The sequence below is a fragment of the Vulpes vulpes genome, chromosome 4 (assembly GCF_048418805.1).
Source record: "Vulpes vulpes isolate BD-2025 chromosome 4, VulVul3, whole genome shotgun sequence".
NCBI lineage: Eukaryota > Metazoa > Chordata > Mammalia > Carnivora > Canidae > Vulpes > Vulpes vulpes.
Window position 1 is genome coordinate 128364143 of NC_132783.1, and position 24835 is coordinate 128388977.

The 24835-nt window shown below is 35.9% G+C and overlaps 1 protein-coding gene across 1 annotated transcript in view; it reads left to right on the plus strand.

The window, feature by feature from the left end:
- C9 (complement C9) overlaps window positions 1-23818 on the plus strand; it is a 56896-nt gene extending 33078 nt beyond the window's left edge. Inside the window, exons 6-11 of the mRNA XM_026016713.2 lie at window positions 714-977; window positions 5111-5351; window positions 8075-8200; window positions 9964-10142; window positions 18707-18935; window positions 23462-23818. Of these exons, the coding sequence (XP_025872498.1) occupies window positions 714-977; window positions 5111-5351; window positions 8075-8200; window positions 9964-10142; window positions 18707-18935; window positions 23462-23511 (1089 nt within the window). The 3' untranslated portion in view covers window positions 23512-23818. The remainder of the gene's footprint in view (window positions 1-713; window positions 978-5110; window positions 5352-8074; window positions 8201-9963; window positions 10143-18706; window positions 18936-23461) is intronic.
- Window positions 23819-24835: the final 1017 nt, after the last annotated feature.

The following is a 24835-nucleotide window of genomic DNA, read 5'->3' on the forward strand; positions in this document are numbered from 1 at the left end:
CTCTATGCTTTGTCGATTTTTCCAGTAAGTTTCTGTGCTGGTAAAAACTTTTCTTCACTTGCTTGCTTTCCTATTCTTTTTTTTTTCTTCATTTTTTTTGTTTTTTGTTTTTTTATTATGTATGTGTGTGTGTGTGTGTGTGTGTATACACACACACACAAACATGTATGCATGTATTAATGGACAGGAGAGTGTAAGGGTTGAGTGCAGAGCTCAAGTCTTAACATTTTGCTTAAATTAATTAACATGTGTAAAATATTCAAAGCAGTGCTGCCCCAGAAGCCTTCAGTCAGGGTTGGCTTTATCATTTCTTCCTTTTTTTTTTTTTTTTTTACACAAATGGAAGTATATTGTGCATCTGTTATGCAAATTGCTCTTTAAATATTAACATATTAACATTTGAGAGCTTGCTATGTTCTAACCCCTTCATATGCATTATCTCATTGCATTATCTTGGAACAGGCTTTGGACTATGTATGGTGATCATCTCTTTTTCACAGACTAGGAATCAGACTCTCAGAGAGATTACTGTGTCCTGTCTTCAGAGTCATGGACTCTATATCAGAGCCCAGCAATGTCACTTCATTGTTTCACTCTTAACTCCCTTGCTCAAATACCTTTCAAATAATTGCTTGATTTTTCTTTTGTTCTGTGTTTATTTAGGGTGGTTTTTTGTATGTGGATTTTAACAGCATTTCATCATTCTCTTTTAGACCAAAGCCGATAAAAATTTCAGAACGGAATATTACGAAGAACAGATACAGTCATTCAAAAGAATTGTCCAAGAGAAGACATCAAATTTTAAAGCAGATATAGCTTTAAAACTCACACCTACTGAAGCAATTGAAAAGTATAAAATTAACCCTGAAGGAAAAGACTCCCCCATAGACGCCTCTATAAATGCTGAGAGTAAATTTCAATTTACATATTCCAAAAATGAAATTTACCAACTATTCTTGACACATTCTTCTAAGAAGGTAAGGCCAAACACTTAATATAAAGGATATAATGGGATATTTTTCGAACTAACCAAACCGCCTCTTCTAAATGTTTGGAACAGATAGAGTTTATTGGAGAGAGAGAGAAAAAAAATAATACTCAATAAATCCTCAAATATGTAGCTAGAAGTTCAGGGAGAAGGATGCTAACTGGAGAAGAGCCCTGTGGGATCTGCAGTAATATAAGTGGGTGAGATGTTTGGTGTTAATGGACAGAGAACAAGTGTATCAAGAACTCAGAGCGTGTTTTTGGACTGGGATTGTGGTAATAGGCTGTTCAATTTGTACCATCTTCCAAATCACAATGAAGAATCATACAGAGGAATTTTGGTAATTCATTGCAATGCCTTATGCTGACTTACTGTACAGTGTCTCTAAAGTAATGATGCCATGAAATTGTACACATTGCATATGAAATTGGTCTGCTTACTTTGTAATCATACCTTTAAGGCTTTGAAAATGTATTTGTTTTTTTGATATTTAATCCAGATTTAGAATTTTGTTTCATCTCCTTTGAAAAATAGAAAATACTTCCTCTAATCAGTATGATCCTTGTAAAATGTTCATTCTTCCTTTTCTGATGACATGATCACCTGTTTAGATACTTTCTCCTCCTTTAAAAATAATAATAATTCACTCTTCGTACTGATGTTATTCCTATTCATATAATTGTTTTGTATGGCTCTGTACCTTGTCTGTTTATTAATATGCATACCCATCTTTCAAAGTATGTGGCTGGAAGATTCTTTAAATCACACAACAAATATTTACTGTGTATTTCTTATGTGGCCAGGGGCTGTTCCAGGGGCTTACAATACATTTGTGAATCAAACTAAAAAAAGATTCTTGTCCTCATGGAGCTGAAAGTTCAGCAGGGAGAGATAGACAAAATAAATGTAACAGCAAAAAAAGCAAGACAAAAAAGCAAGCTATATATTGTTTGGAAAGTGATAAGTGCTGTGGAATAAACCAAAAAGTAGAACACAAGGGAAATCAGGAGTGCTAGGCAAAGGCAAATGGTAGTGTTAAAAAGAAAGCTCAGGGTAGACTTTTCTAAGGAAATGATGTCTGAGTGAAGATTGAAGGAGAGGAAATAACCAAATAGTCATATTTGCACCCGGCAGAAGGAACTGTTAGAAACAGGTTTCTAAGGTGAGAACATATCTCTGCCCATTGGGCCAAAGTGAACCAGAAAGAGAATGGGTTAGAAAGGTTACCCTGAACAGATCATGAAGGGCCTCATAGCCTGCTCTAAGAGTTTAGCTTTCTCTCTGAGTGACATGGGAAGTCACTAGAACCTTTTAAATGAAGATTGACATACTCTAATATGTCTTACATGAGAAGAAATTATGAGAGGTAAGAGCAAAAGCAAGAAGGTTTGTTTAAAACTACTGCAGAAATCCAGGTATGTGAAGATGAATAGGCCAGGTATAGAGTCAAGCATAGATGCTAAGGTTTTTTGACCTGAGCAACTAGAAGAATAGAGTTGCTACCAACTGAGATAGAGAAAACTTTAAGTAGAACAGGTTGAGAGAAGAAAAGCAGTAGTTATATTTTAGTTAGATTAAGTTCCAGATGTCTGTTAGACATTCATTTGGAGAAGTCAAGTAGGAAATTGGTGTTCTAAGTCTGGAGTTTGGGATTGAGCTGGGATTGAGCTGGAAAAAGTTCTGGGATTGAGCTATCAGTTTGGGAGTTGTTCATATGTAGATGGTGTTTACAGTCACAGGGTTTAGTGTGACCACTAAGAGTTAATGTAAGTGGAAAAGAGAAGATCCAAGACTAAACTCAAGGAACTTCGATAGAAAGAGGTCTGGCAAAAGAGGAAGAACCAGCAGAGGACAGCAGGATGTGGCAAGTATAATGCCTTAGAACCTGACTACTCAAAGTGTAGTCCATGGATCAGCAACATCAACATCACTGGGAAGCTAGAACCTCAGCCTCCAACCCAGACCTGCTGAATCAGAATTGCATTTTAACAAGATTCTATAAGAGATTTGTTCGCACTTTACGGTTTGAGAACTGCCCTAGAAGATAGGAAAGGAAACTCTATCAAGGAGAAAGGGGTGACGAACTGTGTCAGATGTACTAATAGGTCAAAGAAGGAACCACTGCTGGCTTTAGCATTGTGAAGGTCATCGGTGACCTTGTCAGGGGAAGTTTTGCAGAAATAGTGAGGAGAGCTGCATGATTGGATTAGATTTAAGAGAAACTAGGAAGAGAGGAGTTGAAAGGAGCCAGTAGAGAACATTTTTTGAAGGAATTTCACTTCTCATGAGGGCAGAGAAATCGATAGCGAATGATTAGACAAGTAAGGCTGAGATATTTTGTTTTTATTATCTGAGATGGAAATGATCTAAGACCTGCCTCTGAAATAAGTTGAGCCAAAGAATGTTGACATATTTCTGACGAGTTATACCTCCTACTTTAGCAACAATAAGAAGGAATCTAAATATGTTTGGTGCATCTTTGAGACTCCACCAAGAATTATTATGCAAATCATCGGAGGGAGAATTTATATGACTTATTATGTGGAGTGAGTTTCTTTAAGATTTTTGTTAAAGACTGACCCTTCACCTGAAGTCATACAATGTGAAAAACTGTGCTTCTAGAACACAGAAAATGTGGTGTGAAGTTCATATACACCACAATATACTTTTTAAAAATAATAAAATGTTTTAAACTTCTATTCAGTCACCTGAAGTCATACAGTGTGGACAACTGACCATCACCTGAAGTCATACAATGTGAACAATTGCGCTTCTGGAACACAGAAAGTTTGGTGTGATGTTCATATACATCAAGATATACTTTTAAAAAATAATAAAAATGTTTTAAACTTCTCTGCAAACAACATATGTTAACCAGTGCTATAGCTTAAATGAACCCTCTACAAAATCATAGGTGTCAATTGTAGTTTAGTTTTGACTGAGATAATCTGAGGCATTGAAACACATAGTTCTTTGTCACTGCCCTGATTTTCTCCTGGAAATTTAAACCATCATCTCTAGGAATGCTTAACTATTCACCCGTTTAGCTTTCATGTCTTAAAATGTTGTCAATCCTATCTTTGTTATCAAAAATGGAAAGGACTTAGGGGAGGGAACAGGGAGACCTGAGACCTAGGTTTGTAGTACTCATCACTGCCGCAGACTATTTTTGTGATCTGGGGCAATAACTTGAAATTTTGGATCAGAGTTTCCCCATCCACAAAATTAAAAGATTGGGCTGCATTTATAATGGCTACCTCTCCTTCCATCGTCAACGTTTTACAATCAACTTAGCGAGGTATAATTTTCAAGCAATAACATGCAAATAGCAAACATTTTAAGCCTATAGGTCCGTGAGTTTTGGCTTTTGTAACTACCTGTTTAGCCACCTCATCAAACAAGATGTAGAACATTTCCATCACCTCAAGAAAATTCCTCATCCCCTTTTCAGTAAATCCCCCTAGTGCCTGAGAGGCAACCACTCTTCCAATTTCTCTGACCATAGTTTAGTTTTACCTGGTCTAGAAATTCACATAATGAAATCATACAGGACACACTCTTTTAGTTAGACTCTTCATTCAGCGTAATATTTTTGAGATTTTTTTATGTTGTTGTGTGTATCAGTAGTTTGCTCTTTTTTATTGCTAACTAGTATTCCCTTTCATGAACATACCACGATTTGCTTATCAATTCTTCTGTTGATAGACATTTGAGTTGTTTGTAGTTTTAAGCTATTCTGACTAAAGCTGCTATAAAAGTCTGGTATGGATCTCTTTGTGGACTGTTTTGTCACTGATCTTGTGACATCTTGTAAATATGTAGATGTGGAATTGCTGACAATAGGGTAGGTGTATGTTTACTTTTATGAGAAACTACCAAGCAGTTCTCCAAAGTGGTTAGGCCATTCTACATTCCCACCAGCGGTGCTGGAGAATTCTAGTTGCTGCACATCTTCATTAACATTTGGGACTAATAGTATTTTGAGTTTGCCATCCTTCTGGGTAAAAGTGATATCTATGGTCACTGGCAAAAAATTATTGCTTGGGGAAATTCAAATTTTGTGATTTTTAAATTTGAAATAATGGTAATGAAATTTATTTTTTTCCCCTCTCTACAACAAAGGAAAAAGTGTTTCTGCATGTGAAAGGAGTAATTCATCTGGGAAGATTTGTGATGAGAAGTCGGGATGTCATGCTGAAAACCACTTTCTTGGATGATATAAAAGCTCTGCCATCTACCTATGAAAAGGGGGAATATTTTGCATTTTTGGAAACCTATGGAACTCACTATAGCAGCTCTGGGTCTCTAGGAGGGTACTATGAATTAATATATGTTTTGGATAAAGCATCCATGGAAGAGAAAGGTATACTTGGAAACAGAGCTCTAACTTCTAATGCTGTTTTAGCATCATTATTTCTATTGCTAACCTTTTTAATTAGTTAAAGGCTTTAAAATAAAGTCCTATAACCTGCTTCTCTGAAAGAACTCTCTCTGCCCTTTGGCATCTAAAACCCTATGAAACAGAAAATTGGCTTTTACCTCAAACAAAATGACTTGGTCATGCACTATTGAGAAATGCACAAAATTGTACTGTAATTTAATATCAGTTGGTGATGCTGCTTTTAGTGAAATACGATTTACAAGGTGAAAAAAGTACAAGAGACAATTTACATAATCTATTTCTTAATCAATAAACTGGCTTAATTATATGTATGACAATTATCCTCCAAACGATTCTTCAGTATTGGAAGGAAAATATTGTTCTAAATTTTCTCAGGAGGAAGAAAGTAATGTTAAGATCATATAAGTCTAATGTCTTAAAGCCAGAGTAGAAAATTAGTTTTACCACATCTTATGACAATTCTAATCATATGGTGGTAGTTGAATTGGGTCCATGTTAAGTAGATTTCTGACCACACTTGAAACATGAGAAAGAAGGCCATGGTTGGTCATCAATGTCTACCACATGTACAGGAAAGGTCTATGAACAACACACTTACTGTACTGGCCTAAAGGCTCTTCTAAACCATCTAAGAATAAGGTAGATGCAAAGTGACTTTGTTAATAAGTTTTAATTATTTTTTTGTGAGTAATTATGTCTAGTTATAATATTCCTTAAAGAGGAGATAGATGCTAGTATATCTCCATTCTCTGCCCTCAAAGTTTTTCAGTGTGTCTGTTTGGGAGGGAAGTGCTGCCAAAAGCCATTTCTATGGCTCCTTCCCTGTAGCCATGATCTGTGTCAAGTGAAGAATGGGATATGGCTATGAGCTTAAAACCTGATGCTGCCTCCATGGTTGATAAGCACTTTATAGATGAAACAAACATGTCATGGCCAGAACTAATTGCTCTTAATTCCCTCCATCTTGAGCAGGAAGAAGCACAGCCAGGGTTTTGGAATATGAGATTATTTGGTTTATAGTGCCCTGCAGAACTATATCCTATGAGACAGAAAAATAAAGTTTCATTAGTCCTACCTGGTAGGCTATTTTGATAGATATCACATGGGCGAGGCGCATAAGTAACTGTGTCTTGAGTAACCTGGAAATCAGAAGAGAAAGGCTCAGCAAGGTGATCAAAACACAAGAACACTCTAGGCTAAGAATTGTTTTGGTGAAAAAGCTCAATAGGCTGAAATCTTTAAACTTGGATAACTCAGACCTACCCATTTCTGTTTTACTTAACATCTGGCCTTAGGTAGACAAGGGTCATTAGGTCAGTTCTGGTATCTTTGAAAGGAAAGTCATCTTTCTCACTTCTCCATTGGCAATACCTGAGAACCAAGCCATGTCCTCCACCTAGATTTGGGATGTCCAGACCCTGTCAGAACACGAAAAGCTCCACAGCAGAGGTAGAGAATCTACGACTGTTGGGATCACTTAGATATTTTCATCCACATCTTCAGAATCTCTTTATGTTTCTTAGGTTAAGGTCATAAACCTAGTATTCTAGATTTCTAGTGTGGTCTTCTATTTTAATCCTCCTTCTCCCTTTCTCATGGGGAAAGCCACACAATATTTCTCATGTTCTCACTAGTTGTGGGTACACAAAAATATTTATTGAATAAATGAATGCTTAAATGTCCCCAGGTCCCCACTTCTAAATTTCACCATGAAACCCTGGGATTAACTTAATTTCTCCTTTTCCTTTTTCATAAAGCACTTTGGCATGTGTGTGTGTGTGTATGATCTGGATTGATAAGAGGAAAAACTGACATGGTCAATGAATTGAGGCAGTTTACTCTTAAAATAAAATAATTAGATAATAAATCATAGACTTGAATGAAATATTAGGATTTTTCTTCCTAGTAAGATAATAAATCATAGACTTGAATGAAATATTAGGATTTTTCTTCCTAGTAACTATAGCATCCATACACCTCAGTGAGTCAGCTTCCAAGACTGATATCTACTAAGTAGTATTCATAAGACCAAAACAAAATTGTCATATATATAAGCCATCTGCTCAAAGCAATAAACTAGCTACCTTAATAATGAACAGTCTTCCAAAGAGGATCAAGAGATGTTGATGCATCCTACACCAAATTATGAAGTCAATACAGAGAAACGCTAAACAACCAGACAACTCTGGTTCGAATACTAACTTGGCTAATTGCTGAATTCCATCAGCAGATTGCTTTTCTGCTCTGCCATGCCATAACCTCATCTATAAAATGAGGATAATAACAGAACCTACCTCAAAAGGCCAATGTGAGGATTAAATTCATTAATGCATACAAAATGTTAAGAATGATTTGAGTATATGATAAGCATTCAATATATGTTAGATGTCAGTGTCTCCTTTCCATGATATTAGAGGTAAATAACTTTACTATAACTGCCCTATTCTAACTTATGTCCCTTTCAAACAAAGAGTAAATTTATATATCCTTTGTTATTAGGTTGACAAGCAAATTCAAAAGGAGGCCACTAGATTCTAATATGAGGACAAAGCAGGGTAGATATGACTGTGTCTTTGAGCTCAGTAATAATGTCTAGGAATAATTTCTTACAAAATAGCATAATGAATTTATTTGTGATGTTGATAGATATTATTTAATAATTTTCAACTAAATACATTAAACAGGTGTTGAACTAAGGGATGTACAGAGATGCCTCGGGTTTAATCTGGATTTTTCTCTGGAAGCTGGAGTTGAAATCAGTGGAAAGTTTAATAAAGATGATTGTTTAAAGAGGGGTGAGGGTGAAACTGGTAAGTATGACCTAACTCACTACGCAAAAAAAAAAAAAGAAAAGAAAAGAAAAGAAAAGAAGGAAGTGTTGTCAATGAGATCTGCCCTGTCACTGTAGACTCTATTGCCTGTTCTCTTTATTTAAAAAAAAAAATTAAAGTGCTTCAAAACTATTTTACCTTTACGGCCGTTCTCAAACCATTATAAACACAAGTAACCTGTGGACATGTATTCATTAGAATCACCATTGTGCAGGTCATACAGTGCACAGCTCTGGGAAAGGCATTTTAGATTTGCATCTTTATCATGGCAATGGTAGAAGGCCAATGGCATAAAAATGTCTTCAGGAAAAATTTCCTTTCTTGCCCCTAATCTTAACAAAACTTCTGAATGGGCTAGTGGCAATACTGCAGGTGACTGTTAAGAAAGGACAAGACCAAAACCATTGGCCTAACTCAGCCTTCCACCTGACTCAATACCCCTAATCCATCTTTATCTAATGAGTCAAAAGGTACAAACTTCCAGTTATAAGTTTATAAATAAATACTGGGGATGTAATGTACAGCATGATGATTATACTTAACTGTGCCTGCAATATGTTTGAAAGTCACTAAAAGAAAAGATCCTAAAAGTTTTTATCCCAGGGTAAAAAAAATACATTTTTTATTAACTATATGAAGCGATGCATGTTAACTAAACTTATTGTAATCATTTTGCAATATATGTGTATGTCGTCATTATGTTGTACACCTTAAGCTTTTACAGTGTGTCAATATATCTTAATAAAACTGGGGGGGGGGAAGAAATCCCAATCCATCCTTAACACTCAATCAGTGCATAACCTTTTAAAAAATATAAATATCTTTGATATAAATGTTGCTTGTGTTGGTAATATTTAGCAGATTTACAAGTATGAGGTAGTGCTAGAGTTCTCAGTTTTTACCCTAATTTATTCTGAGAATATTTTCAGACATACAAATAGCTGAGGCTCACATTTAAAGAATCAGATAATAGTGGGGAGACAGAGAAAGGAAAGCCTGATATTTTTAAAAGCATACCAACCACTAACATGTGGCCATGATTGGAAATCATTGATGAAGCACAAAGAAAACAACTTGCCATCAAATGTCTTATTTTCAATATATGACCCTTAAGCTAGTCTTGGACCAGTCACTCTACTTATCCGAGTCTCAGTTTTCTTATTTATAAAAAGGAGAAAGGATAAACAAAAATCTTCTCGAAATTCCTTTGCAGTTCAAAAATGTACAACTCTATCAGATTCACAAATTTTGCTAAAAGTCATTCAGTCTGGAGAGAAAGACTGAAGAAGAGATGGGTAGGAATGTGGAATGGAAAGAAATTTTGCTTTTCACCTGATTCTTTTTTACGCTCTTTGATTTTTCATAATATTAAAATCGCTTAAAACAAACCTATATAAAATGTAACTATGAAGGTAAATCTGAAACAAAAAATGTATACTATATCCCAAAGTCATGTGTAATTCCTACATGTGCATATGCTTAAATGATGAACTTGGAATCATCAATGTATTCTCAATTATCATACTGTTGTGATTTTTCTTAAGAGAATTGAAGTCTACAATTGGCCACTAATAAAAATTGCTCTTGGTGATTTGGGGTGAGAAAAATTACATAAATAAAATTAAAATAAAAATAAAAATAAAAATAAAATAATATACTAGATTATACTTTATCAAAGGCTCAATAAATGTTACTCAAATGTCACAAAAGTATACTCACTTATATCCTTTTTCTTTTCTCAGTAAACATCAGTAGTGATGGCATCATTGATGATGTTATTTCACTGATAAGAGGAGGAACCCAAAAATATGCATATGATCTGAAAGAGAAGCTTCTCAAAGGAGCCAAGACAATTAATATAACTGACTTTACAAATTGGGCCACTTCCTTAAATGATGCTCCAGTGCTCATAAATCACAAGGTAAGGTGCATTTGCTTCTAAATAGAAGACTTTTAAGTTTTCCTATTTAATACTGGTTCATTTGAATAGTTAACTTCATCTAAAAGAAATGTGAGTGTTCAAATGCACTCCTATTTCATCTCTGGAAAGAAGCATGGCTTAGAGAAAAGGCATGACCTGTGACATTACACCAACCCAGGCTGAGTTGAAGTCTCTGTCCTCTAAAGGTGTAAAGTTCTAACTACTAAACTAAACACTAAATTCTCCAGGGCTTCATATTTATTTCGAGGATTTGGTAGTATTGCTTGTGTAGAGCCTGTAGCACAGACTGACACAAAATTGGTGCCCAGGAATTGTGGTTCCCTTCTGTCTCTTGCTTTCGGTGGCATCACAGCACCACTTCCAATGCAGGAGAATCACTAGAGGCCTTAATGAAAAGGAAATTCATAAGGTGTCAGAAAATAAAACCAAGGGTGAGCAGTCTTTATGGTCCAAAAATTCTTTCTTTTTTTGTATCTTCATTATAGTCTTCAGCTTGCTGGTACTTATTTCTAGGGGAAACAAACTGCATTGTACTTGTGAAGATATAAATGCTAGTCTCAGCCCCATTCTCTCCCCCCAAAACTAACTACAAAGAGTATGTATTTTTCTTTATTCCTTCTTTTACTACTTCCTTCCAGGCTTTTAGTGATGCCTGTATGTTTCACAATTTTCTCTCAGATCAGATTTTTCTTTGATGACCGTTCACTTCAGTTTGCATTTTTTAAAGATTTTTATTCATTTATTCATAAGAAATACAGAGAGAGAGAAAGAGAGAGAGAGAGAGAGAGAGAGAGAGAGAGAGAGAGAAAGGCAGAGACACAGGCAGAGGGAGAAGCAGGCTCCATGCAGGGAGCCCAATGCAGGACTCAGTCCCAGGACCCCAGGATCACGACCTGAGCCAAAGACAGACGCTCAACCACTGAGCCACCCAGGCATCCCAACTTCAGGTTGATTAACTCGAGTTACAATCATGTTGGCATTTTGATAGGATTGGTTATTGGAAAGTTTTGTTCCTTCATCCCATTTTATTGTCTTCAAAGAATGAGTGAAGCTACCAAAACCATCTCATTTATGTGGAGGAAGAATTCAGAAACTTGAAAATTGTAATCTATTTTCCCTTTAAGTTGTAGAAATTGAGCTAACATATCTAGGAAACTTCAGATATTTTGCCCCAAAAGTAGGACAACAGGGAGGAAAAGTTGACCAAATTAACATGTCTATATATGAAATTCGTCAGAAGAGAAACTTTAATTATGTTTAAACACACTTAAATTCATTATTTTGAACTCAGTATAAATAAATATTTCAGAAAATCTTAAATGAAAGAAGAATTAATTTACAAAAATGTTTACATCCACATGGACACTTAAATTGGCTTGTCTTCTCCTCTCTACAAAATAAGTTCAGCTTTCCTTGTATGGATCCAGGATTGTTCTCTGAGAAGGTCTTAACCATCATCCATTACATTCTAGAGCTGATTTTAAAAATCTCAAGTAAATAAAGCACCTACTAAAGATTTACTATTAGATTTGCTAGAATTATGCAAAGACCTTCATCAGGTCATTTGGACAGGCATACTGGCTGGATGCAAACTATAGTTTATTCTATTTTTTAAAAAGATTTTATTTATTTATTCATGAGAGACACAGAGACATAGGCAGAGGGAGAAGCAGTCTCTACTGCAAGGAGCCTGATATGGGACTCGATCCTGGACCCTGGGATCACGACCTGACCCGAAGGCAGACACTCAACCACTGAGCTACCCAGGCATCCCAGTTTATCCTATTTTCAAGGGCAATTATTAATCTCGAGATTTTTAGATTATTAGGCATTCCAAGTACCGGTATACGTTTCTTTCTTATATATTGGAAGCCTGGACTTTCCTCTTCTACCTAAGAAAATGACAGCTATAGTAAGTCACCCAGAAATCACTTTTAAAAATATATCTTCTTGTAGATAAAGTGCAGAAATTAGTAAAATACTATGTGTTTTATTGATTTTGTGTGGCTTTTAAATCCCTAAAGAGATATAATATATACTGTGGTTTTACCTTAAAGTAGATTTCAAGTAATTTTAATTTTATAAATCCAGTAGAACTGTTTTTCTGGTTTAGAAGCTATTCTGCGAGGCAATTAAACAGTCTATAATCACTAATTAATTCTTTGATAAGCTGAAGCATTCTATTGTCTATGGATGACATGTTCAAACACCAAGGATGGTCTTCATATTAAAATAATTGCCACTTCTATTTAATTGTTGAAAGAATTGGCAAAACCTCTCCACACACCCCTACACTAAACTATTAACTGATTTATGTTTAATCTGAACAAATTAAATCAATTACCTAGGTATTCATCTTACAAAGTTTTTCTTGGAGGAAACACTAGGAAGTTATATTACTCTAAAGAATCTTACAGAGATTTTTCTAAGTAAAATACTTAGTTATATGTAACATAACACAACATAGCATAGCATATGTTTCCATGTTAAAGTAACTATGGAAAAAAATATAATAAAAACATAAAGTAACTAAGGCCATGCTCTATTAAGCAGAACCTTGTGGCTCTAATTTTCTTTGCCTGTGTGCTTCAACAGACCCCAACCTTCTTGAGGAATGTACTAACTCAGCCCAAGAATTTTTCCTCCACCCTTCTTTATGTAGATGGGACAGGACCTCGCCTTCAGATTAACTTTTGTCAGAGCTTCAGTTTTTTTTTTTTTTTTTTTTTTTTAATTTATTTATGATAGTCACAGAGAGAGAGAGAGAGGCAGAGACACAGGCAGAGGGAGAAGCAGGCTCCATGCACCGGGAGCCTGACATGGGATTCGATCCCGGGTCCCCAGGATCGCGCCCTGGGTCAAAGGCAGGCGCCAAACCGGTGCGCCACCCAGGGATCCCAGAGCTTCAGTTTTCATGGAAGTATATTAATTCTATTTCCAGCTTGCCCGAATGTTAATACAACATTTCTACATTTTATCTCAACAGAATAGCTGAACTTTGGTTTCTTCTTAAGCTTACTGCTACAAACTAGTTATAAAAATGTCAGCTGAGGAAATTACGTTTATTCGTAATTGCCTGAGAGATCTAAAGTGTGTTATTTCCTCTAGCTCAAAGCAGCAGAGATCAGTATAGCTAGCATAGAGCAAATTGGCTTCCTGTAAAGTTTTGTTTTGGCACTATAAAAAACAAAGTTATATAACCCACTGCTTTATTTACTGGAAGGATGTTTTGTAATACGACGTCTCCTTCATGAGAACTCATGGGAGGTATTACTCTTTAATCTCAGTTTTAAGGATCATTTTGTTTCTCTTGGGAATTGTGTAAATATTTCTTAAATGTATGTGATCATTAAATTTAGTCGTCTTACTCAATGCACTAGAAAATATACCCAAATTTGTGACCAAGCTCGAGCCAATGGGTGGGTCCTCCTAGCATAAATTTTGTGTTGGTTTTGCCTTGTCTTGCCTTTCCCACCCTCTATTTCCCCCTTTCTTGTTTTTCCCTCAACCAATCATATGCACCCACATGTCAGGCTATATTAAGCTCTTTCTGGAGCAACTTGAGTAATAATGAACTATTTGCCTACCATTTTTGTTATATTATGCAACTCTTAGCAGCGATGCACCAGGTATTAAAAAAGCATAGAATTTTAAAGAGCTGTAGTACCAGTGCTTTGTGCTGTAGTCATTACAGCTAAAAAGATAAAGCAAAAAATCATTCTAAATTCTCTTGTACAGGGATGAAAATAACACTCCTTCTAACAACAAACTACATTTGGCACCTAGATGAATTAGTTTGGGAGCCCGTTAGAAACCTCAGTGTACCTCCTATTAAACTATATTTCAATTTACTTGTATGTTGTCAAGTTTTGTGACAGATTACATCCACGGAAAATACATCTACGAATGGTAGAAAGATGGAGTTAGCTAGGATAGGAGAAAAATTAGAACTCTTTTCTTCATTAGCAGAGAGCCAAAGTTCATCAGAAAAAGGTGTGGCTCTTCAGGACCACTTCACAAAGTACATATTAATCGTGCCTTGTTCTCTTGTGGGATCACCTCCAGGGCTTGAGGCTCCTCTGAGACTGTTGTCACTGCATGACCTTCGTTTTTATCTCTTGGAACAATGTTTGTGCATTTCATCCACACTGTAGTTTCTCCATGACCCTCTATTCCTGTATCTTAGATTATCTGCCCTTGACTTTCCTTTGATGGGTAAAACAAGATGAATTTCTTTTCCCAAAAATCAAAATAACTCCACCACATGCTTATGTTGTTTGTGCCAATATAGCAAAGTCGGTAAGAGGTTACTTTCTTCCAAATAAATATACCATTGTTGACATCTAAATCTTTTATACTAACTCATAAAGTATAAATCTGTAGACAATTGTGTGGACTATAGAAGTTCTTGGTATATTCTGGATATGACCCTATTCTCACTTAAAAGTATTATAATTGTTCTCTTTCACTTGAGGACTTCCATGCTTTGGGTTTGTTTTTTTTTTTAATGTTCTCTGGCTTTTTCTTTTGAAATAATTTTAGACTTACTGTAAAAATGCATAAACAGTACAGAGAGTAAAACTACAAAAATAGCATCGAGTTCACATTCACCCTATAACAAGCAGCCTCTAACGCTAACAACTTACATAACCATCGTACAGTTCATCAAAATCAGAAAATTAACATTGTCTAACCCATAGACCTGTTCAAATTTCACCAGTTTTTCCTCTAATATCCTTTCTCCGTTCCATGATCCAGTCAAAATCCCACATTGCAATTAGTTGTCATGTCCCCTTAGTCTCCTCCATCCTGGGACAGTTTCTTAGACTTTTCTTGTCTTTCATGACCTTGACATGTTTTGATGAGTGTTAGCTATATTGTCAAGTTTCTCTCAATTTAGGCTTAGAGAAGATTGAGGTTATGCATTTTGGCAAGAATACCACAGAAATGATGTTATGTCCTTCTCAGTACATCATGTCAGGAATTATAATGTTGATTTTTAAAAAAAATTTTGATGTAGTCACATATGTATTTCTTTTCATTATAGTTAGTGCTGTTGTGTCCTATTTAAAATCTTTCCCCACTTCAAGGTCTTGAAGATGCTTTCCTATATATTATCTTCCAGAATCTTTATTGCTTTGCCTTTACTTTTTTGATCTATAATCAATTTAGATTTCTTTTTTCTTTTTTTTGAGAGTGGTAGAAGTTTCCAGGTCATCTTTTTAAAAATCTCCTCTGAATATCTCATTGTCCTAGAACAGTTTATATTTTTTATTGTTTCTATTAAAATCAAATATGCGAGTCAACTTGGCTTTTCACTAAGATGATTTTAAGATTTGTGGTACCTGGCTGGCTCAGTCGATGGAGAATGTGACATTTGATGTCAGGGTTGTGGGTTTGAGCCCCATTTCAAGAAGAGAGATGACTTAAAAATAAAATCTTAAATTGCCTTTGTTTTAGCAATTTTACTCTGATATGCCAGGGTGTAAAAAGAAAAAATTGCAACCTCATTACTGGGATACCTTGTCTTTCACAGGTTTGTTTTATTCTCAGCCATTAGCTCTTCAAATATTGCCTCTTAAATATTCTCTCCTTCTGGGACTTAAATTATATGAATCATTCACTTTCTCACTCTGTCTTTTATGCTTTCTACCCTCATCCTGTATTTTCCAATCTTTTATTTCTTTATGTTTCATTATGAATATTTTCTTTCGGCCTATATTCCGATTCATTAAATTTGCTTCAGTTTTATTATAGCTTCTATGTAACTAGGCCATTAACTGGAATATTATAATATCAAATTATAATAGTTATATTTATTTACTTTTTTCCAAATCCTCTGCTTTAAGAAATAATTTCCAGTTTTCTGCTAAAATTGTTGATTTCTTCTTTTATCCCCCTGCTCATGTAAACGTCATTCTTCTTTTGAAAAAGATTTTTTCTTTCTTTATTTGTGAGAGAGAAAGAAAGGGAGCATAAGCAGAGGGTAGGAACAGAGGGAGAGGGAGAAGCAGACTCCCTGCTGGGCAGGAAGCCCAACATGGGGGCTCAATTCCAGTACCCTGAGATCATGATCTGAGCCAAAGCCAAACACTTAACCGACTGAGCCACCAAGGTACCAAATTTAGTTCTTTAAAAGTCGGGTCATTCAAATCTTGGCATCCTCACAGCTCTGCTTCTAGTGTCTAGTATTCCTACTGGTTCTCATTCATGTTGCCTTATTTCTTTGTGTACCTAGTTACTTTTATTGGAGGCTGGATACTATACTTTAAAAATCATTCTAGGAGTAGCTGGAGGCCTGAAATGATTTTATTTTCCTCCAAAGGAAATACATATTTACATCTGGAAAGCTGGGGTTACAATGATTCAAGATTACTGGAAGGTTTTTTATTTTTAGTTTTTAAGTAGGCTCCACACCCAGCGTAGAGTCCAATGAGGGGCTTGAACTCACCACCCTGAGATCATGACCTGAGCCAAAATCAAGAGTCAGATGCTTAACTGACTGAGCCACCCAGGCACTCCCAAGATTATTCTAATGCAAACCACACCACAGTCTTTGCCAGAGCTGCCCCACTTACAATACCCTCTTACTTCTGAGCTGTAGTCCTTTGGATCCCAACCCAAAGCGTGGCTTATTTTCCTTTGCCATCCCTGAATTTTCCCCCAGCCCAGTAACATGCTCTTTTACTTCAGCCCCTCTGCTGCCTGTTCTCAAATTAGGAAACATGTCAAGGGCACTGTGGTCCAAAAACACGAAGCTCACCTCACTGCATTTCCACCTCCTCCCAGATCTTTACCCACTAAGTATTACCTCATTAGTTCTCCAGGGCCTTCAAGCAGATCTTTAATTTTGGTTTTATTTGTTCAGCTTTTGTCGTTGTCATCAGAGGAAAATAGAAAAATCAGTTGACATTACTTAATCCATCATCACTCTCTCATGGGAATTTGTGGTATTTTTTTTATCTCCTCTTTCTTGAGCCTTTGGATTCCAATTTCTTTTAAATTTTGTGGCCTCCTGTTTCAAAGTGCTATGCCACTACAGGGCCTCGATTTCTAATGATTTATTTACTCAAGTGGCTCTTTAGAGTCACGCAATTGAATTTGCTTATGGAGACATATGATGCACACTTTCAATATATGTTGTGGTTTCTCCACCATAGGAACTGTTTGATTTCTGTATGACTAGAATATTCTTCTTTATGGCCCAGCACCCTCAAACCCTCAAGTCTCAGCCTAAGGGTTATATTCTCATGAAAGTTTTTCCCAAGCTTTCCTGCATCAGTTGTGGGAGCTATGTGTCTTACTCTAGGAATTTAAGTGTGTAGAATAAATCATTTTATTTCATTTTCTGTAAGCCTAATTAAATCTGGCATTGAGATCCCATCCCTCCATACTGCTGGAAAATTCAGCCTTCATTCATTTATTGGATTGGGTTCAGGGAGGCCTTTACTTGTTGCCCAAATTAATACAAGAACCCTGATGTGTCTGTTGGGAAGCTGGGAATTTAATATATGTAAACATTTAGTTCACGGTGCTGATGGTAACCTCATTGTTCAAACTCACATGTTCACTTGAAGTCAAGTGGTTCCAAGGCTTCTATGCCAAGATTGTGCATGGGAGTCCTTGACAGAACTGAACCCTTGGTGCCAGATATGGACCTAACTTCCCCCGCATCACTCCATAGTTCCTGCTACCTCCCAAAATAGCTGCCAGAGATCTAGGTAGGGTTTCGTGCTACTTGAGGGACATACCAAGGCTGGAGGAATCTCCTTCCTCAGTGGGATTCTCACACTCTTTCCTGCAAAAATTTCTTAATAAATCCATGCTTTAAGGGGGTGGGGGAGGAAGGCAGTAAAGAATTTTCCTTGGAGCGCCTGGTGGCTCAGTCAGTTAAGCATCTGCCTTCAGCTCAGGTCATGATCATGGGGTCCTGGGATCAAGCTCAGCTTTTTTGGGCTCTCTGTTCAGCAGGGAGTCTGCTTGTCCCTCTCCCTCTGCTCTCCCCAACCTCTTGTGCTCATTCTCTTGCTCTCTGTATCTCTCTCTCAAATAAATAAAATCTTTTTAAAAAAAGAATTTGCTTTTAGACACTTTCTGATCTTGGTCTTGCACACAAACCTCTACTTTAATGAGAGACAGTGAGCACCTGGCTACCTGCTGGAAGAGAGGAGTGAAAAAAGGCAGCAAAAATAATTCTCAAAATAATGTCAATATATGATCCTGCAAAACGTTTAAATCCATGATTCTGCATTTTTAAAATACATGTACCCATCCCATATAGCACCTACCATAGTTTCCATTTATCTATAAAATTATTTTAATATCAGTTTTCTTATCTCTATAATGTAATCTTCGTGATCACAGAGATCATGCCTAGTTTGGGTCACTACTATAGTCTTAAAAGCTAACATCATATCTACCAATAACAATCACTAAATAAGCCTTCGTTGAATTCATGAATTCATAGATAATTCAGTGAATGGTATTACACAAACTCCACCAGTAGAAAAAGTCCTAAAGTTAAATGTTTTACTTTCTTGCAGCTATCTCCTATATATAATCTGATTCCAGTGCAAATAAAAGATGCACACCTAAAGAAACAAAATTTGGAAAGTGCCATTGAAGATTACATCAATGAATTCAGTGTGAGAAAATGCAACCAGTGCAAAAATGGAGGTACCATAATTCTGCTAGAGGGAGAATGTCTGTGTTCCTGCCCAATCGAATTTACGGGCATTGCCTGCGAAACCAGTAAACGAAAAATTTCTAAAGGTGAGAACAACTTACATCATTAGGGACAAAGTTTTGAGGTGATTTATTTTGAAAATTAGCTCTTAAATTAATTTGTATGAAACTTCTAGATTTTTCACATAAACAGAGGATAAAAACTGAATGGATAATGAAAATGAACAAATTAGATTTTATGTGTCATTGAGCATGCAATTTTACATCTTCTGCCTCTGCATTTAAACAGAAATGTGAAAAAAAAATCAATTGTAATGACTGACCCCTGAACAACATAAGTTGGAACTCCATGGGTCCATGTATATGGGGTTTTTTTACAGTACAGTATTGTAAATGTATTTCCCTTATGATTTTCTTAATAACATTTTCTTTTCTCTAGCTTACTTTATTGTAAGAATACACTATATAAGACATACAACATATGTGTTAGTTGATTAACTAACTAGTGTTAACTAGTGTTAATCAACTATATTTATATTCTCCGTAAGCTTCTAGGCCATAGTAGGCTATGAGGAGTTAAGTTTTGGGGGAGTCAAAAATAGTGCACATACTTACAATTGTGTGGGGATCAGTGTCCCTAAGCCCCCATGTTATTCAGGGGTCAACTATAATTTTTTTCAGCAAATAATCAAAATTCTTAATCTCTCTAAAAATATTTTTGTATTTTCCAGAGAAGTTTTCTTTTCTTTTTCCACAGAAGTTTTCTTCACATGTTCTTATAAATACCCTTGAATAAGATGCACTTCACAGTTGAATCCCTAAGATCTATGTCTTTTAGGTTTGCTTTTTCAGATCACAGGAAACAGAATATAACTGTCTCCATAATTACAGTTGGTGTTTATGAAAATCTGAAATATCATTTATCATTGTTGAAGATACAAAAGCCTCCTCGAAATGTCCAAAAACTCTTGTAACAACCAAATTACCTTGTCATTAATGCTGTAGTGACGCTACCACTTTTATGACTCAGTTTATCACTTTCTCTATCCTGTCTGCTTCTGCTGCTTCTATGTTTTTTCAGTGCTTCCTGCATTCAAAATTCCCTAAGACTCTGTAGAGGATGTCTTGGTAGACAGCCCAGGTGTCCCTTCAGGATCTTCAAGTGCCCATCCCCCCACCTCCTAGGAGGATTACCCCTGAAGGTTAATGGCTGACATTTCACACAACATTTCAATTCTCTTTAGCAATTACCCTGTAACAAGGAAGTGACCATGCCCAAGGTTATGCTCCCGACCTGAGGGAGGCTCCTGTCTGATGACTAGTCGTTGTGGTTGGTATTTGATAAGGCAGTCCTCTTGCCTCAGTTGGGACAACTCTGAAGCACCCTCCAGCTTCAGAGCTCCCCAGGTGATTTGGTGAAGCTTCAGTTGCAAGAGCATTACAATTGAACTTCCCCGTATTCCTAATTTTGCTTTCCACACTCCTAACAGATTTTTTCCCCAAAGAACACACACTAATAAATATGAGGCATACAAACTCAGATTCTCAGAGTCTGTTTCCAAGGGCATGCTGTTAGAATCTGATTGGATCAATTGAGTTTTATTCCATTATCCAATACATAGTGTTCCTAAAACAGGATGAGTTTCTAATGATAGCCTAAACTCCTGGTCCTCCTTATGTCTGTTCTGTAGACAGTGGACTTTTGCCAAGGTGCTGATTTCTGTTCCAAATGGATATGGCCACAGGGGCAGGGTCAATTTACCTAAAATATGACCTTTATGTGTTTGCTTTAATTAAAAACAAAAACTAGACTGTGGGCACAGAAGGTGCTTGAGACTCATGGATTCACAGTAAGATAGTACATGTAAAAGACTAACAAAGGACTTGAATTTGGGGAAAGTGTTCAAAAACTATTTGGCATTATTATCATTGATGCCTATTTCTACATCTTCTTTTTTCTATGCAAGCAAATAAGAAACGTACATGTATATATATTTAGATAGATGATAGATAGATGATAGATAGATAGATAGATAGATAGATAGATGATAGATAGATAGATAGATGATAGATAGATAGATGATAGATAGATAGATAAGAGAGAGAGAAAAGAGAGAGAGAGAAAGAGAGAGAGATTTTTCTTTCCCCATTTTTGTTCTTTGCCCAATGGTAGTAAAGTATATACATTGATCCATACACTGACCTGGCTTTTATCACTTAAATATTAAGATCTTTATTATTTATTTATTATTATTTACTCAATTTATTTAAACCAAAACACAGAGTTCCCCATTTCTCTCACCCCACCTCTCACAACCACCAACCTATTCTCTGTACCTATGAGTTTTGTGTTTTGTTTGTTTTTCTGCTTTTCAGATTCCACATATAAAAGAGATTGTATAAAAAATAATAAAATAAAATAAAAGAGATCGTATAGTATTTCTCTTTCTCTGTATGACTTATTTAATTTACTATGATGCTCTCAAGGTCCAAACATGTCCTTCTTTTTTGTGACTGAATATTCCATTGTGTATATATACCACACGTTCTTTATCCATTTATCCATTGATGGACACTTAGGTAGCTTCCGTGTCTTGGCTATTGTAAAAAATGCTGCAGTAAACACAGGGGCACGTGTATCTTTTTGAGTTAATGTTTTAATTTTCTTCAGATAAATACCAAGAAGTGGAATTGGAGGATCATATAGTAGTTATATTTTTAATTTTTTTAGGAGCCTCCATGATATTTCCCAGAGCAGCTGGACCAATTTACATTCCCACCAAGAGTGCACACGGGTTCACTAACACTTGTTATTTCTTGTCACATCCTCACTAGCACTTGTTATTTCTTATCTTTTTGATAATAGCCATTCTAACAGGTGGGAGGTGATAGCTCTTTGTGGTTGTGATTTGCATTTCTCTGATGATTAGTGATGTTGAACATTTTCATGTACCTATTGGCCATTTATTTGTCTCTTTTCTGGAGAAATGTCTATTCAGATCTTCCGCCCATTCTTTAATCAAATTATTTTTTTGCTATTGATTTGTAGGAATTCTTTATATATTCTCTATATTAGCTGCTTATCAGATATATGGTTTGCAAATATTTTATCCGTTCAGTAGGTTGTCTTTTCATTTTGTTGATGATTTCCTTTGCCATGCAGAAACTTTTTAGTTTCATGTAGTCCCACCTGTTTATTTTTGCTTTTGTTGCTTTTGCTTTTGGTGTCAGATTCAAAAAGTCATTGCTAAGACCTGGGTCAAGGAGTTTACTACCTATGTTTCCTTCCAAGAGCTTTATGGTTTCAGATCTTATGTTCAAGACCTTAATCTATTTTTAATTAATCCTGGCCTCCCATATTCCCGCTTTTATCTCTTTGAAGATGTTAAACATATTCATTTGGGAGCATCTCTTAAACTGCTCCAGAATATATAGTTTCTGCACTGCAATTGATTTGTCTGTTAAGTGTACTAACTCATTTTCGTGGCATTCTTTTCAAACTGGTACTTAGTAATTTCTTATTATATGTTTAATCCTCAGTGTAAATAGTTTCCTGTGGGAATCCTGTTACTCTGAGTATTCTTAGGGTTAATTTGTTTCTTGTGAGGTCCTGTTGTTTTCATTTATTTTGCACCAGGTTTTTATGTAAATGTCTTGGTTCAGTTTCCACATTTTGTGTTTGATGAATAATGAAGATCAAGTTCACCATCTATATACATAATAGTTTTAAGGAAGCTAGTGTCTTCTGGTTGACTTTTTGCAACTAACCCAGATTGGTCCACCAGCTCCTTGATGAAATCTTTCTTGCTGAATCTTTCTCTCGAGGAATCTCTTCCTGATATCCCATTTTCTACAAAATATTCAGTTCCAGCACCTTATTTAAATTGGACCTGCTCCATCATGAGACTGAAAATCTTAAACATCACCTTTCTTTATCATATTATTTACTTCAAGTAGAATGCTCTCCAACTTTCTCCTCCCTCAACCAAACTAACCTCCCTTTTTTTTTATTCCCCTTGTGTGTTTTCTTCTCCCACACCAGGGTTTCTCAGCTTAATGCTCACTAGATTTACCTGGCTAGCTTTTTTAGAAAAGCCAAAAACAAAAACAAAACAGATGTCCATCCACGCCAGTTAAACCAGAACCTTTGTGGTGGATCCTTTCTGGAGCATGATTCTTTTTTTCCTTTTCTTCTTCCTCTTCTTCCTCTTCCTCTTATCCTCTTGCTCCTCCTTTTCCTCCTCCTCCTCCTCCTTCTTAATTATCTGGTTATGCAAAGAGTGGAAAAACCTTCCTTCTGGACCCAGAATAATTAACATCTCTTCAGTGAAATCTCCAATTTCTCCAAGAATCGATTCTGTCTACGCTTTCTGAGCACTTTTCCCTTTGCTCTTCCAGAACTAATAATATTTCATCTTTCTACGCAAGCTGAAGATCCCTCTAGTTCCTAATGTGTCTACTATCTTGCACCCTGTTCTATTCCCAGCATCTAGACAGCATCTGGCACACCAGGGTGCAACAGGATAAGGAGATAAATAAATAGATGGATGGATGGATGAACCCAAAGTTGAAGTCCTATTAATCATGATATGATAATCCTTTGTTTTCTCTAGGTTTACCAGCCAAACAAAAAATAAAAAGAACAACAACTACAACAAAATAAACAAATAAACCTGTTGACTTCTCCGAGATCAAACAAAAGTAAAAACCAGGACTTTGCAATTAAGGATCCTACCCTTGAAGATAGTTCTTGCTGCCAAATGTTAAACAGGATGAACATCCAATTGACCTCTGAAATCTCTCTCCAACCCACAACGCTTCTTTTCCTCCTTAAACTCCTATGATGTTTCCATTTTTTATCCCTGAATGAGCAGTCAGCAGTGAACTATGAAGATTACTTTCTCCCATAGTCCATGCCAGTCTCTGGCTAACAAACAAAATTAAAAAGATAGTGTTGGCTTTAAAAGTAATTGCCAAAGTACTTTGTATGATTAATATGTTCCACCAGGTCCATTATCCAAGTCCATGACATGCAATTTCATTCTTGTGTATGTCATTGCTTCTTGTTGGGTCATTCATTAGTACCTGCATCCATTCACTAAGCAAGTACCTACTGAGTGCCAACCCCATGCAGAGCATGCTGCTCTTGTTAGTTTTAGCTCTCCAGTTTAACTCTATGTTTCCAATGAAAGAAAGATTTATATTTGTAACCAAAAACAATTAGGTTAAATCATGCGAAATGTCCCTATCCAAACATATTTTACAAAAAAGAAAGAAAGAAAGGAAAAAAAGAAAGAAAGAAAGAAAGAAAGAAAGAAAGAAAGAAAGAAAGAAAGACAACAAACACACAAAAAACAAATAACCCACAATTTCATATGGTCCAGCTTAATACTCAACTTAATGAATTGTATGAGGTAAGGCTACCCACATAAGAAAGTGATCAAGAGAGCTGACTGTATGGTTTTATATGTTAAATAGTGTGGTACTTAAGGCTTCAAAGCTTTTGAAAAGGTCTGAGACTTCCCCTAAAAACAACCGTCAAAATACAAAAGAAAAAAATGCAAAATCAAAATTAATAAATGTTTAATAAACATGAAATAATATGATCATATCAACTCCACTAATTGGTATTGTTCATAAACATTTCCTCCATTTATAAATAAATGTGTTAGTTTTTCCTCACTTCACACAAATTCAGAATGCACACAATTACTGAAAGATCACAGTAAATTATTTATTTGCAAAAAAATTAAAAGCACAATTTTTAACAATATTTTTCAAGTTCTTTTTCTAAGCAACAAAGGAAAAGGTTATTGGATATGGGATGCATTTTCGTATGTTACATGTGATAGGGATGGAGCTCTAAAAATAGAAGTGCTGGCCTGGTCCCTTGGATATGAAAATAGCCTTGGGAGCCTAAAAGAATTCCTGTTCCCTGCCCCCAGAAACCTAGGCGAATCAAAAAGAATTTGGGTCTGTTAAATGCA